The sequence below is a fragment of the Parus major genome, chromosome 1, assembly GCF_001522545.3.
Source record: "Parus major isolate Abel chromosome 1, Parus_major1.1, whole genome shotgun sequence".
Lineage (NCBI taxonomy): Eukaryota > Metazoa > Chordata > Aves > Passeriformes > Paridae > Parus > Parus major.
In genome coordinates this window covers 7,372,872-7,389,121 of record NC_031768.1, presented here as the reverse complement: position 1 = coordinate 7,389,121, position 16,250 = coordinate 7,372,872, and the positions used below count along the sequence as shown (strand labels likewise).

At 36.4% G+C, this 16,250-nt stretch overlaps 1 protein-coding gene across 6 annotated transcripts in view; it reads left to right on the top strand.

The window, feature by feature from the left end:
• The window catches only part of USP9X (ubiquitin specific peptidase 9 X-linked), a 98,565-nt gene that overhangs the window by 26,858 nt on the left and 55,457 nt on the right, over positions 1–16,250 (top strand). For all 6 annotated transcript variants that reach the window (XR_004495906.1, XM_015625791.3, XM_015625782.3 and 3 more), the window contains exons 3-12: positions 908–1,053; positions 1,357–1,436; positions 5,493–5,605; positions 5,936–6,154; positions 7,446–7,561; positions 7,853–8,104; positions 8,182–8,320; positions 9,907–10,059; positions 13,830–13,934; positions 15,406–15,612. Coding sequence is in view for 5 of the 6 variants with exons in the window: in XM_015625791.3 (XP_015481277.1) it covers positions 908–1,053; positions 1,357–1,436; positions 5,493–5,605; positions 5,936–6,154; positions 7,446–7,561; positions 7,853–8,104; positions 8,182–8,320; positions 9,907–10,059; positions 13,830–13,934; positions 15,406–15,612 (1,530 nt within the window). In the remaining variant the exon portion in view is untranslated. The remainder of the gene's footprint in view (positions 1–907; positions 1,054–1,356; positions 1,437–5,492; positions 5,606–5,935; positions 6,155–7,445; positions 7,562–7,852; positions 8,105–8,181; positions 8,321–9,906; positions 10,060–13,829; positions 13,935–15,405; positions 15,613–16,250) is intronic.

Genomic DNA, 16,250 nt, shown 5'->3' with positions numbered 1-16,250 from the left:
TTGACATCCTTAGCCAGGTTTAATTCCAAGTGAGCCTTGGCTTTCCTCATTGCATTTCTTCATACTCTGACAACATCCCAGGTGGCCTTTCTCGTTCCCATCTCATGGTATCTCTTGCCTATGTCTGAGTTTTCATGGGGGTTATCAAAGAGAAAAACAGACCTTGAATGTGTGCCAGCACTGTTCACCAACAGACAAAACACCGGTGTGTTACCAGTGCTGTTTTGGTCACAAATCAAAAACCCAGCACCCTACAGGCTGCTGTGAAGAAAATAACACTCCCTGCTAACCAGCTATGGTACAGCAGGTGAAAAATGTTCTTGAGGTTTTGTCGTCCTATGTCTTGCTCTTATTGTCAGTTCATACTGTTTCTATGTATGAATAATAAGCGACATCCGCAAAAAGCATTGTGTTTTGCATGGCCCGTCAAAGTGGATGTAACAATCATATTCTTCAAGGTTGATTAGTAGATGGTTACAGTCGTGAGTCACTTATTTTTAGCAAACTCTTTAAGAAAGCATTTTTCGTTATTGTTTTCTTCTGCACTTTTGTTGAAAATTATTTCTCTACTTAAAGCAATCAACTTTTCTGGTCGAGATTTGTGAAAACTGGAGCTTCAGTGTATTTATTTCACCTTCTGGAAAAAAGATCTGCTGAAAGTAGAAACTTTTACCAAAAAAAACCCACTTTCATTACTGGGAAAGATTTTGATTTTTAAACTGCCAACATAGAAAAAATTATACAGCACATTTTATGCACTGTTTTTTCTTAATAAATCTGAAATAAAATCATTTTATATTGGTATGTACTTGAGATGATTCCTTGGAATATATTATGACAGAAAACTGCCAAAACATGTGAACACAAGTGCAGGTAGTACTTAAAGTATTTTTCATCCTAATTTTAGACTTCTTCACCTGATTCTTCCAATGAGAACTCCCCAGCTACCCCGCCTGATGAGCAGGGCCAAGCTGATGCTCCACCCCAGCTTGAAGATGAGGAGCCTGCATTTCCACACACAGACCTGGCAAAGTTGGATGACATGATCAACAGGTATTTTCATGCTTTTTTGACAAGGTGTAGATGCTCTGTGCAAACTTCTTGATAGTGGAATCAGAGTTTTTGTATCTTTGTTTCACTGGATTTCTTGAAATGTTTTTTTTGTTTGGTTAAAGTTGTTAAGAGAAAGAAGCTTAAAGCAGAATGTGTTTTTGTTTGGGTTGATTGGTGTAATATTTGTCAGTGAATTTACAAATCTATGTACTGAACCTATATTTAAAAGCATTACAATGGGGCAAGAATTCTTGGTTTTTCAGAAACACAATTGAAATTGGGTTTGTTTGTTTTTGAATATAGGCCTCGATGGGTTGTTCCTGTATTGCCGAAAGGAGAATTAGAAGTTCTTCTAGAAGCTGCTATTGACCTAAGTAAAAAAGGTAATTGAAAGACATTTGATTATTGGTGGACTGATGTGCAAAGTTTTTTTTCTTCTTTTGAATTCCTGGTGAAGGATTAAAAATTGTTAATAATTTCTGTTAAAACCCTGGTGTTGAGGATTGTGTCAGAGGGCTATGCAAAATCTTCACAGATGAAAACTGTAAAAAAGCCATTAATGTAGTTAGAAATAGGTGTCTTAGCATGAGTAGGGAAGTTGAATAAGCTCAGAGATGTAAAAATCCTGTCATTCCTGTCATACCTGTTTTCTGTATTCACTTTGATATCAGACCTAGTGGGTTTGGTCTCTGTAGCAGATGCTAAAACTCAAAGAATTCTAGTTGGTTTTTATTTTTTAATAAGTTTCTAGTCTAGCTTGCAAATGTCTTGCCATAAATTTTTGTTCAGATTTGGCACACATATACTTTTAAGAATATCAGAGAAAAGTTAGCATTTTAAACAGCATGGCCTAGACTAATAGTTCTACAAGTGCTTGCTGGTGTCTGACTTGGGAGTAAGAGAGTTCCATGTCAGGAATGTGTATGTATTTGTTAAATTGTACTGGTCAGATTGACAGGTTTGCCATGTGTTCTGGAAAATTCTGTCCTCCTGGGAGGTTGCTTGTATTTGAGTAATAACAAGAGTCACAGTAAAATTAATTTTTTAGAGTATCTACACTTACCAGCTCTTTGTGTTTCAAATATAGCACCATACAAAGTGCCTCCTCTTTCTTCTGCATAGGTGCTGACCCAGGACAACTTCATTTCCATGTTAATAAATGTTATTCTTAAGCAGCTTTAAGATTAAAAAGCTGATTGTGGTCATGATATTCTGGGTTGTCTTGATTGTTAAACCTTTTCTGCTTTGGAGCACTGTGTGGAGAAACAAAAATTAGGGTGCATCCTTGTGATCCGGCACAGGATAATGACATATTGTTGCCAGCTATGATTTATCAGCTGTAGTTGTGCTTGGAATTGGTGACTTTGTGTGTAGCTGGGTCTGGCAGGGATCCTTAAGCAAGTGTAGGATGTTCAAGGGATCACATCTGTTCTGAAGGAAAAAAAATGCCAGCTTTTCCAGAGAAAGTGCAGCCACCTTTGTGTCTGCGTTGTTGGAACAGTGCAGTAAAAAGAAATTTTCTGCTTGTGATTTGTGAGAGAGGAGATGTATGTTCTGCCAGCTGTTAAGTCTTCTTTAAAAGGAAAAACAACTCAAAATCTAAAAGCTGTCAATGCAGTGAAATAATAAGAGCAGAATGAGATCTCTAGCTACTTCTTACATCAATCTACTTCCCCAAAGCACCAGACTTAGTTGAAAGTTCCCCTAAAGAAAAGCTTATTTTTCCTCTTAAAGCTGTGAAAAACAGTGGAAATGTATTAATATGTTTTTGCACTTTGATTTTTATTAAGTTGTTGGTTGCAATTCTAAAAAGTACTTCTGTGTTGCGACTTAATTATGTTTTCTCTTGCCCTCTAGATGAATTTCTGTGTGTATGCAGGTATTATTAGATAAGGAGAAAACAAGGAAAGCTCTTAGAAGAAGTTGTTTACTGTGTTATCTTTACAGCTACCTCCTAGATTTTTGGAGGGGTTTTTGTTACTTGAAGTTACATGATGGCTAACATGGTTCCTTTTAAATAACTTCCAGTTCCCAAGGAATATGATAGGGTGTAACTTGGTGTAACTGACGCTGTTGTGGTAGCTCAGAGCTTGGCAGACACTCTTTGAGAGTGGGGTATATATAGAGGAGCAATATGGTTCTGTTGTTTATATTTCTTAGTAGATTAAGCTGCTCCATTATCTCAGTAACATCTAGAATTGGACTCTGTGCTACCTGTCTATGGGAATTTTTCGTATTCTGACAAGATCTGTTTCCAAAAGGAGGAACTGAAAGGGCCTATTGAAAAATAACCAGCTTTTGAATTACATAAACTCTGTGTTTTATTTAAATTGTTAAGCAACAAAACCAGAAAGAACCCGCTACATTTTTTGTCAAGCACTATTTTCTTGTTAGGGCTCTTAAATAGCTTTTATTCCAAACATGGCCAATGGCCATCAGCATTCTGGAGTGACTGCAGGGTAGCTATTTGTGACCCTGGCTATAAAATAAGAGTGATATTCACATCATCTTTAAATCTTTTCAGGAACTACAATTGTTAGGGACATAACAGAACTAACTGAAAGTAGGTATAGGAATGAACTCAGTATTACCACCTTGAAGTGAAAGGACCAAATTTGACAGAGTAGTGTGAATCCTGTTAGACTGTGACTTGCATTATTCCTGGCAGATGCACCCATTTATGGAAAATTCTCTTTTAATGTGTAGGCATTGATCTATTGTTCTCTGTTAAACAATGACCCATGAAACTATCAACAGATAGTCTGGAGTTACTTGCTAATAGAAGAAAACCTATTTGAAAAATAGCATGTAAGTAGCTAGACTGATGTTTATCTTCACAATAAATCTGGAATATTTACAAAGTGTTTTCAGTAACGAGATTGGCTCCAGAAATAAATGTCATGGTGAATTGGATACTATAAATTTAAAAGATTTAAAAAATGGTTTACTTTAAGGTTTTGATTTCTACAGGCAAGAATATTCTTCTTTCTTTCACACTCTTTTTTTCAAAAGGATTTTATTGCTCCTAACATTTACACTCGTTTCTCTAATATGCTGCCAGAACTTTCCAATGTGACACATGCAAGCATAATGCAAAGCAACTTCTGGAATTTATAACTTACTTAAATGAAAAACTTACTGAAATGAGATTTTGCTACACAATAAAAACCTTCAGACTTGATCCCAAATCTGTGTTTTTGATGAATTGCATGAAATGGGAAAGAGAGAGAGGCCCTAGTGATAAAAAAAATTAAACTGTGTGTGCATGGGCACATGTGCATCTACAAGTTAGGCCAGCCAAGTAATGGGAGTTGTTTCCAGCACCCTCTAAAGACCATCTCCGTCTCTCAAGATGATTCATCTGTATTTCTGTGGGACCACTTCTGAGTTCCTTACTGAAGCTGTATCTTCTGCATTCCCTTGCAATGGTTATTTTTACCCCTGTTCACTCGCTGGTTTTGCTGTTAGCAATTAGATAAGGGAGAACATAAAGAAGAATGGAAGATAAAGATAGTACTGTTATTTTTGCTAGTATATTTATTCAACTATGTTGTAAATATGGGGAAAAAGAACAGCCCAGATCACCTGTTTATAAAGTATAATTTAAAAGTTATGTGAAGCAGTGTAATTTTTTTGAGGTAGCTTTATTAGAACATTAATCCATCAAGTTTTTATCCATTTAAGCTTATGTAAGTTTATTTTCATGCAAGACTTGTTTAAAATCAATTCTGAAACTTTAAACACCAACCTTTGTAGTCCAAATGTTGTGATGTAACCCCAGCCAGCAGCTAAGCACCACACAGCCTCACTAAGCACCTCTCCCTCACTGCCCCTCCACTGGGATGGGGGAGAAAATCAGAAAGGCAAAAGTTAAAAAACTGACGGGTTGGGATAAAGACAGTTTAACAGGTAAAACAAAAGCCTTGTGTGCCAGCAAAGCAAACCCAGGAATTCATGCAGCACTTCCCATGGTTGGGCAGGTGTTCAGCCATCCCCAGGACAGCAAGGCTCTGTCATGTGTAACGATGACTTGGGAGACAAACGACATCACTTCAAACATCTCCCCCTTCCTTCTTCCTCAGCTCTGTAGGCTAATCGCAATACCATATGGTCTGGGATATCCCTGTGGTCCTTTACGCTCAGCTGTCCTAACTGTATCCCCTCCCAAATCCTTGTGCACTCCCAGCTTACTTCCTGGCAGGGTGGTATGAGAAGTGGAAAACCTCAGATTTGAAAGCGCTGCTCAGCAGTAAAGAAAACATCTTTGTGTTATCAACACTGTTTCCAGCCCAAATCAAAACACAGCCCTGTATGAGCTACTGAGAAGAACGTACCAACACTGGCACACCAAAGCTCTGCTTTCAGCATTTAAAATGTTCATGTAACAGCTAGTTAAAGTCCATGTCTAATAGTTTGTTGTTCTCTCTCATTTTACATAGGCCTTGATGTCAAAAGTGAAGCATGCCAGCGATTTTTTCGGGATGGGTTAACAATATCCTTCACAAAAATCCTTACAGACGAGGCAGTGAGCGGCTGGAAGTTTGAGATTCATGTGAGTTTTTAAAGTTTTGTGTCTGAAGAGCATGGTAATTTAAATCAGGAAAGAGACTGCCTTTGTGATTAGGGGGAGACTCTGAAAACTGGATCTAATCTTTGAAACTCAGTAGTGACTTGTGAGAAAACTTGTATGCATGGATCTGGATAGGCAGTGGTGACTCATCTTTCTCTCAGTGTTTCACTTTATTGCCTCCAGTGTTTTGGAAGGAAATAAAACATGAGATGATTTGGGGAGGACTGGAACCATGTATGTCCCAAGTTTATAGTTCATATTCATTGCATGGTCCCCTGCCACATTCTTATTTGTTCTTTTTTTAATTAACAGAGATGTATTATTAACAACACTCATCGACTAGTGGAACTCTGTGTGGCCAAGCTGTCCCAAGATTGGTTTCCCCTTCTTGAACTTCTTGCCATGGCCTTAAATCCTCACTGCAAATTCCATCTATACAATGGTACTCGTCCCTCAGAAACAGTTCCTGCAGGAGTCCAGCTCGCTGAAGATGAACTTTATGCCCGTCCTCCTGACCCACGATCACCAAAGGTATGAGAGCCTTTCCAGACCTGTGTATTTTATTCTGTGATGTGTTACCTAATGACACAGCAGCTGTAGACAAATGTTTTAGAGTGGGGGGAGCAAAAGCCCTTTTTGTTCTCTCTATCACTAAAGTGTTCTGCTGCTTATGACTCTTGATTTAATGTATATTTCCCCTTCTGACTCTTCCTGTCTTTGGTGTGCAGTCAAACTGTGTCAGGTCTTTCTGTGGTAAGCTGGCACAACCCTGCTGGAATACAATTCCTACTCTGTTAATTTGCTTGCTTGCATTTACCGCTTATTGCCTTCACACTTAACATGAAATTTTGTAGGTGACACATTTGGAGGAGGAGATTACGTGATAAAGTAGGAATTTTGTCTCCTTTACAGTTTCCAATGGTGGAAGAAATGTTTTTATTGGACATGAGATACTACTGTCAGTGTGGTTTTTTCAGTGGCTTTGTTTTAGTTTCGTTTTGTTTTGGGTGGATGTTGAAGGTTTGGGTTTTTTGTTTGTTTGGAGTTTTTGTTGTTTGTTTTTGTAGTTGTGGTTTCTGGGGGTTTTGTTTTTGTTGTTTTATTTTTTTAACTGGAAGTGAAGATTAGCAATCCATCCTGGTTCTTGAGTCTGAAGTTTTCAGAATTGATCTCCAGATGGCATCAATAATATATCTATATCTAATTGGTTTTATTTTTTTTTTTTATTTTTTTGGGGGGGTTGTTTGTTTTTGGGTTTTTTGGGGTTTTTTTGTTTGGTTTCTTTTTTTGGTTGTTGTTTTGGGGTTTTTGGGGGGGTTTTTTGGGCTTTTTTGGGGGGAAGGTGTTTTCCTTTAGTGGAACTGCTGACTATTGACTTGTAAGAACCAAGGATAAAAAGCTCCAGTGTCCTTGGACTTCCCGTGCATTGCTAGTTGTGTTTAGAAGAATATTACTTTGCATTCTTAATATTTTTATATGTGGCATTATTACATCCAGGGCAAAGAAAAAATGCCAGAACTGTCAGACTTCCTGTAGTAATTTAACAGCCAAAGCTGGACCTAAATTAGAGTCAATTTTATTCCTGTATATTTAATAAATTTCTTTGAGTAGCTCATAGACAGCATCTTTTCTGTCATCATGTCAAGGAGCAGATCTTGTTGCCTGTTTCTGAGCATTTCCTTTAAACTGGATATGTAAACTGCTGTGTAAAGCACAACTGTTTTTAAAAATTGTTTTAAAGCAAATTTTGTTATTAACAATTACTTGAAAGTATTTCTAGATGGTACTTTATAAATAACAGAAAATAACTGTTTTATTATAGGGTTGGCTAGTAGATCTTATCAACAAGTTTGGCACATTAAATGGATTTCAGATCTTGCATGATCGATTCATGAGTGGATCAGCATTGAATGTTCAGATCATTGCAGCTCTCATCAAGTAAGTTTTTTTCAAAATAATGATTTATGCATTTACAAAAGTTGGACTCAGTATAAAATACTGTGTTAGCAGAAAGCTTAGACTTCTATTGAAGCACTTCCTTTCACTCCATCTCTTTATCTCGTTGTGTCTTCCTTCACCATTTCTTCTAAGAAATTCTTCCTTCACCATGTGCTTCTAAGTAGATATGAGTTTCTTTAATTAATTGCACTTTATTATCATAAGTAATAAAATAAATAATAAAAAAATCATACTGATTATGACACTTCCCTTTTTTTCCTTGTTTTTTAGGCCATTTGGACAATGTTTTGAATTTTTAACATTACATACAGTGAAGAAATACTTCCTTCCAATTATAGAAATGGTTCCACAGTTTTTAGAAAATTTAACAGATGATGAACTGAAAAAAGAAGCAAAGAATGAAGCCAAAAATGATGCTCTGTCAATGATAATCAAATCTCTAAAGAACTTAGCTTCAAGAGTTCCAGGACAAGAAGAAACTGTAAAAAATTTAGAAATATTTAGGTTAAAAATGATTCTTAGGTAAGGTGCTACTCCTAATATAATATGCCACTGGTGACATTTTTTTCCACACTTCTTACATTAAATTTTTCTCACAGGTTGTTACAAATTTCCTCTTTCAATGGTAAAATGAATGCACTAAATGAAGTTAACAAAGTAATATCCAGTGTGTCATACTACACTCATCGACATGGTAATCCTGAAGAGGAGGAGTGGCTCACAGCTGAAAGAATGGCAGTAAGTGCTCCTTTTCAGTGAAGTTCATTGTACAGATTTTGTTTCTCCTTTGTACTTCAGCTGTAGAAGTAGCTATACACTGTGGATCCAGCACACACTGTTTATTTTAATATAGTGTTAGAAACATTAGGTATCATGTGATGGTAATAAAGCACTTTAATAGTAGCCCTTCTATGAAAGAATGCTGTATTTGTGTCAAAGCTCCTGTTGAGAATTACTTTTCAGTGCTGCCAAAGCCATGGCTCAAAAATGGATCCTTGAATAGTGTGGGTTCTATATAGAGTTTTAAAAAACCCAGAGAAACCAGGACAAAACAAGTGTGATTCATTTGAAACTTCAGTGCCACAGTAACTAGAAAATTACTGATCATTTAAATAATGGTATAGTCTGGGTTTGGTGCTTCAACTTCTTCTCATTAGAGTTCTAAGTGACTAGTCTGCTTCTCACATTTCAGAAGCTGGATGCTTTGGTACAGAAAATTGTAGATATTGCATTTTTGTTTTAATCAATATTTTCGTATTTTGAATATGTTGCTTGAATGTATGTATAGGGAAGTATGAAAATATGTAATTATAAAACTAAAAGAACTATTTTCCCATAATCTTTGTGAAATCTAGTTGCGTTAAATTATTTTTACCCTGTTCTGCCTCATCTTTCTGAGCGGCCTCCTGTTGTGAAGTTTGTAATCTGCTAAAAGACATCTGACAAGAAAGAGTAACTGCAGTTTTGACCTTTTAAAGCAGTAGGAGGAAATAGGTCTCTTTTTTACACATTCCCTACAGTTTGGCATCTCATACAAGACCTGTGTGTTTAACTAAAAGTGTCTAGATTTCATTATTCCATGAGATGAGCGTGAATATTTTAGGTCTAATCGAGGACGCTGTTGGAAATTGCGATGCTGTGGATGTTTGTTTTCTCTTTCAGTGCTCAGAGCACATCCTGCTTTGCTTCACTTGGAACAAAATGGTCTGACCATGTCAGTGACACCACTGAGAAAATTGCATCTCCTTAAATATGGCTTGAATATTTGCCTCTGGTTCAATTAGAGACATTTTAAAAACCCTAAGTGGCAGTATTTAAATAATCTTTTTCATATTTCAGTCCTTGCTTAAATCCTTTTTATGGGATATGCTGTAGCTGTACCATTAGAGTTAGAAGTGTTTTAAACAATTTGGTTTTGATACTTAATGACTGTGAATTGGAAGATAAAAATTTTGTTCCTTGAATAGAAGAGTTAACTCTTCTTTACATTGGTTTCTTATATTTAAAATTGTTTGGACATTTTTATGCTCTGAGTTTGTGATTTTAATATGCCTGAAAAAAAATTCCCCCTAAGATAACACAAAGAAGAGGATTCCAGTAATAATCTAGTAATATATTTGATTATTTAAAATGGTGATTTTGATTTTGTTGGCTTTTTGGTTTCTGGGGGTGTTTTTAAAGAGAGAGGAAATTAAAAATTGTAGCCTTCCTGTTGTGCTGCATCTTTTTTAATCCATAACAGGTTGGATTTTTGTTTTGTAGTTTAAATATCAATGATGGCACCTGAATAATTCGAGATGGCATTACTTTCTTTTTATATTCAGGAATGGATCCAGCAGAACAACATTTTATCAATTGTATTAAGAGATAGTCTTCATCAACCTCAATATGTAGAAAAACTTGAGAAAATTCTCCGGTTTGTCATCAAAGAGAAAGCTCTCACTTTGCAGGATCTTGACAACATTTGGGCTGCACAGGTAAATAATTCAGCTGCTTGTCTGCTGCTGCACAGGAGGCATCTCCTTGTATGTTGTGTTGAGACGAAAACCTGGGCTGCTTCTGCTCTGTGGCAGACAAAGCTAAAGAAAAAATTGAGATGAAATGGTGTTTGTTTTTGGGGTCTCTGAGCTTAAAATTGTCATCTCAAATGTCTCCAGTGGAAGGGGTCAGCTACATGTGTATGTAAAGCCTGAGGGAACAGTTCAGAACATAGTGCAGAGATGCTCCTTTTTAAGTATTAAGGAGCCTTCAGCGTTGAGCAAAGACATGATACATGATAACTTAGTATTTTAAAATGCATGAAGAAATATGTGTCGCTAGTCTCTGGGTTCTCCACGGTTGTGTAAGTTTTTCCTGGGCAGAGTGTGATTAGTAAGGCTTATAATAATGACTTCTGGAAGTTGTTTAACTGTGAGTTCTTTTCTATGTGTTGCAGTAATTATTTTTGGAAAATTACAAATTTTGCAATGTTGAATTTTTTACTTACATGACTGGGGAGGCTGGACTTCCTTAGCTGTGGGTTGCATGAGTTGAGCACACAGACTAGACATCTGTAGAGACAAAAGCATTGAGAATTACTGAGTATACAGAATTTTTTTTTTAAAAAATAGGATAGAAACATGAATAACGGTTAGTAAAAATCTGATTCTACAAATAAGTCCTCAGGCCAGCCTTTCAAGTGTGGGAAGGCTAACTCTGGTTTCCAAGACAAAGAGGGAGGGGGGGTCTCTGGTTTGGGCAGGGATAGTTAAATTTCTCCATAGTAGCTTCTGTAGTAACTATGTTATCTCACTTTGACCCTCCTGACTCTCTTTCCCCATGGCACTGTGGGGTGGAGAGTTGAGTGAGCAGCTCTGTCCTGCTCAGTTGCCAGGTGGGTTATCCCCTGACTAGGGCTAATACAAGTTTGGTTATTTTAGTAACACAGTTTACATGTGTTCCTGCTGTTCTGAGACTATAACAGTTTGGTTTAAGTGGACTTACTTTGAGGTTACATTTAAAACGCTTGGGGCTGCAGGTGATGTAGGGGAGATCTCTGGTGTTGCAAGTAACTTCATCATGCCTAGCCTTCAATTCCAGCATGGCAGTAACTGCACAGGCTGAAACTCAGTACAGTCTCCTCGTATTATCCCAAAGTTCAGTTAAGAAAATTTCATCATGTAGCAGAACCATACACAGATTACTTGAATTAATACACAGATTAATCTGGGATCATACTGTTAGTTTTCAGCTTGTAGTCTGTAGATCTTTCCAGAATACAAGATATCTGTAAGGGGGAAAAAAAAAAAAGAAATAAAAAATTTGAGAGGTTATTTTGCTGTTAGTAGACTTATTTTACCTATTTTAGAGCCTCACTTGTAGTAAGAGGAGAAAAAATCTGAAATTTGGGAAAAAAAAGTCTTCTAAGCAATTACCTTGCTCCTAGTGCTTGGAAATAGGACATATGGATAAGATAGTGTAAGTCAGACTTTCTACCCTTCCAGAAAAATGGGAATACATGGTGCAACCCTTAAAAGTGGGAATAGTCCACCCTAACAGTTAAATAAAAATTAGGAGTAAATACAGTTAATTTCAGAAGAAATGTTCCATGCCCTTAAAATACCCAGCTTGCTCTGCTCACTTCTTACTCTTTCAAGTGGGTGGCTACTAAAGTGCTCTGGCTGTAATTTTGCAATGAACTTTTTTTTGTGTGAAGGTAACTCATCCAGGTGGATGGTTTCACTGAGGTTTTAGCCATGCGATTATAATGGACTAAAATTAAGAATACTAAAATCTGCTAATACAGAATGAGTTTCACCTACTTCACTACTCCCTGTGTATAGTACTTTTGAGAAGTTCTTACTAAACAACTGCCCCTGAGAGCAGCTGGGGCATGAAATTCAGTAGTGAGGAGTTGATTTACTGTGTAGCTTTAAATAACAGACTATTTTAGTTCAGCCCCAGTGCAGGAGTGGGGAGGTTTTGCTTTCAGGCTCAAGCTCTTGGGTTGCTGCCTGGGTTTACAGGGTGAGCATGCACCTGAGACTCTTAGTATTACTAAGAGAAATCCAATTATGCTGCTTTTACTTTCAAAAGCATCCTAAGTTTTATTTTTTTTTTTGTAATGTTTTCTCACAATATAGGAGTGTATTTGATTAAAGGAATAATTTTGGAAGTCTCTAAATGCAAGCACTGCTGCAAGCTGCAGCTTCTGGAGTTGCAGGGAAAGATCCAGCTGTGCAAAATAGAGAATGGCAGGAGCTGAGGTCTCATGACTTACATTCTGGAGTATTTAACTGGAACTTCACAAGCATTTCCCATTCTTGTGCAACAAGCTGGCAGGCCACACACCAGGTTCCTTACCTCCTCCTCTCTGGTTCTGCTTCCCCAGACCCTTCATGGCTTAACAGCTTCCTCATATCAGTTAAAAACCTCCCAAATCAAGGTTGTTACCTGCCTTCTTCTTGCTCTTCTTGGTCCCCCCAGGATTAGCCATACTTCTCTTATTTGTTGTATTACAGATGCTCTTTCTGCCCTGTATGCTTTCAGTTTTTTTCTTTCTATCCAGGAAATGGTCTGGTAAGAAGAAAAAAATTACATTATGTTTTCCAAAGTCAAGTGGAATGATGGGTTTAGTAATTTCCCCTCCTATAATCTGACCCAAAACATGAAAATGAACATTAATACTTAAAATGACTTTTTTAAAAAAAACCAAACTAATGGCACTTTATAAAGAGTTTGAGGCACAGCATATAACAAAGCTGTTCGTCTGGTTTCGTTTGAGTTTTAAATTACTGATGGAAGTTTTTAGTAGGAATTGAATTTCAAATGTGCTTATACATGTATTTTTAATAGTGTACAAGATTAATTACATCAGAGTGTGTATTCTAGGTATTTGTTTTGCATTTCTTATTTCTCGCTTACAGGAAAATTTTCCACAGTAAATCAGCGATTGATTCTCATAGTGCAAATTTGTTGGTTTTGAGTGCAGATGTAAAGTACAGAATGTGTTTTCCAGCCTCGGCAGAAAATTTTCTTCATGCTCAGAGTTAAATGGAACTAGCTTTTTTCCCCCTCATTGTCTTCCTCCTTAAGTGTCAAAATGGTGATGTACACCAAAGTCTCACTTAAAACTGTGTCTAGTATAAAACTCAGCATCTTATCCGTAGTTGTCTCATTGCTGGATTTGTAAGTTCAGAAGCTGCTGGACTTGAGAACATTGTCTGGTGACAAGTTGTTTGTAATAGAAGGGTTTAGTTTTCTGTGAATCCACTAACACAAATGAAGTACTCCAGCTTATGTGGAAATACTAATAATTGGTTTACACCTTAAAACACCTCAATGAAATTCAGAAGTGGATTTTGAGTAATTTTTTATGAAATACCCCAAATCATAAAAACTCACACAAAACAACATTAAAATACCAGTTTGTAAGTTAAAATACCCTTTTAGATTTTATTGTCCTCTGTCCCAGCTTGATTTTATAGCAGGAACAACAACAACAAAAAAATTTTGATGCCACAGTATTTATGGTCTAAATAAATACTTGTGTGCACACACAAATCACTCTTAAATACTTACACTTAAAAGGGAAATCTAAATATTGTAAATTCCCAGTGAAGTATTCAGTTTGCTGTGCTGCTCCCACAGCATCAGCTTTTCTTGCTGGCCACTTCTAGCAGTCTTCTTTATAAAAATTATATAAAGTGTTTTGCTGCTTGACTTAATATAAATTGTTGGTGGATTTTGTTTTTTTTCTTCCTGACAGGCAGGAAAACATGAAGCCATTGTAAAAAATGTACATGATCTTCTCGCAAAATTAGCTTGGGATTTCTCTCCTGAACAGCTTGATCACCTGTTTGATTGTTTCAAGGTAGTTTTGTTTTGACTGTATTCAGGAAATGGGTTGTGAGGGTGTGTGTAAATTTGTGGCTTTTTCAGTATTTTTCTTTCTACTTCTTGTAGATTTGCTCAGTTTGTGTGTGTTAAAAGACTTATGTGTAGCAACAGTCTGTAATATTTAATTCTAGAAAGACTATTCTTTAATGAGCACTCCTTGTGAGATTTTCTGTTTACTTCCTGTCTAAAACAAAGGCTGCTTATGTTTGTGTAGTAGACAGTTTTGTTTTCTGGTTTGGACACTTCACCTGTAGTATTAAAGTTACATTTAGCATCCTAGGAATATAGAGTTTTCCAAATAAAATAAGTTATTAATCTTAGATACCTTTTTGCATTTGTTCTAAATTAAGAAGTGTTAGGTGATTTAATAAATAATGTTTTTCTCCTGGCATTAGAGTAGGTTTTGTCAGGTTTACTGGGCAGTGCTACTTTTGATCTTTTAAGTAGAGGAGATCAAGGACTTCCGTTCCCTGCTCCCCCAACTTCCTCTCTATCATGTAATAACTTTTTTCTGTTTAGCTTACATACAAAATGAAACAGTCTCAGGAAGATAAAGTTGAGTGTTTATAAACACATAGTGATTTGTTTGAAATGACAAAACAACTTGTTTCTGAAAGTTTATATTATTCACTGGCTTTTATGTATAACATTTAACATTTGCAGCTTCCAGTAGTGGTGCTGTCTGGATTGTTTTACTGTTTCACTTTCAGGACATGATCTGCTGTACTAGAAAATGCAAGCCAGCTTTGTAGACTCAGTAGACTCTGTTTTCTCTTGTAAGATAAATGCAATATAGTCATATCTTACATGCAATTTGTGCTTTGTTTAATGTGGTCTTGTAGTTTGATGAATGTGGGTCTAATGTTCTGTAGCTCAGATACTCAACCCAGTGCTCAGAAATTCTGTGTGTAAACTGTTGTGTCTGACCTTGAGAGATGAATATGAAGTGATATTATATTGAAAACTTAGCCAGAAAAAGGTTAATGCAGGAGCTATGTGTTTCAGTCAGATTCAGAGATACAAGTGATACAAAAGTTTTACTTATGTAGTAATTATAAGTTATTTAAGAAATCTTTTAAGTGTAAGCACAGGAGTTTCGTGAAAGCATTTGAAAGAAACAGCTGAGTCTACTCTGATTGTTGGTGAAATTGTCAATGGTAATGTTAACTTTTTCAAGCATGTCTGTGATCTTTAAACAAAGAGCCATCTTTTTTAAGCCTCAATTTGAATATGCTATAGTTGCAAATACTAGAAAGAGCTCCTCAGTTGTGTCTGGCTTATGTATTGCTCTAATTTGCTATTTATTATTAATGACAGGAATTAATGTGAAAGTTCTTTATGTAGTTGCATCACTTTATTGCTGCACTGTTTGTTAACAGTGCAGGTTATGTGTAGAATTTCTAAAATAAGGACTTCTATAATATTTTTTAAAAATACTGTCTTAGGCAAGTTGGACGAATGCAAGCAAGAAACAGCGTGAAAAACTGCTTGAGTTAATCCGTCGCCTTGCAGAGGATGACAAGGATGGTGTGATGGCACACAAAGTGCTGAACCTTTTGTGGAATTTGGCTCACAGTGATGATGTGCCAGTTGATATCATGGACCAGGCTCTTAGTGCCCATATTAAAATCTTAGATTACAGCTGTTCACAGGTGAGTAATCCAGTATGAAATCAGTCAGAATTTCCTTCCATTCTCCATTAAAAATTCGAGGTATTTGGTAATTTAACAAAGGTGTTACTTAGTATGGTTCTACCAACATCCTTTTAAAATGTTACAGAATATATTTTAATTAACACAGTTGGTGCTTTAATGGAAGAGAGTGTAATGCATCAGTATACCTATCCTGTTGCAATTGGTGACATACTGTATTTAGCACACTGGAAGAATTGGAAAAGAGCCCTACCAAAATAAATAAGGAGAAAGGAAAAGCAGCACCCCCAACTTTGCTTTTTCCCAAACTCAGTCATGTTAATTTGTTTCAGTGGGTTTTGTTGAGGTTTTTGGTGCCAGTAAGTCGTTATCTGTTTTGTGTAATCTTAGAAAGGACTTAGCAAAATCCATTTCACACTATTATACACTCTCCTTCCCCACCCAAACTTCTGTGGGAGTCTGTCAGAGTAGTAATTCATTATGGTTTGAAATGAATCCATTGTACATCTTGTTAAGAAACAGTTTTTTATTGTTTCTTGATATTTTACAAGCTTGAGTAGAAATAAATAAGAGGGAGAGCAAATTATTTAAACACTTGTTAAATAAGTACTGAGTGCTTGAGTACAGGGAGTTTGTAA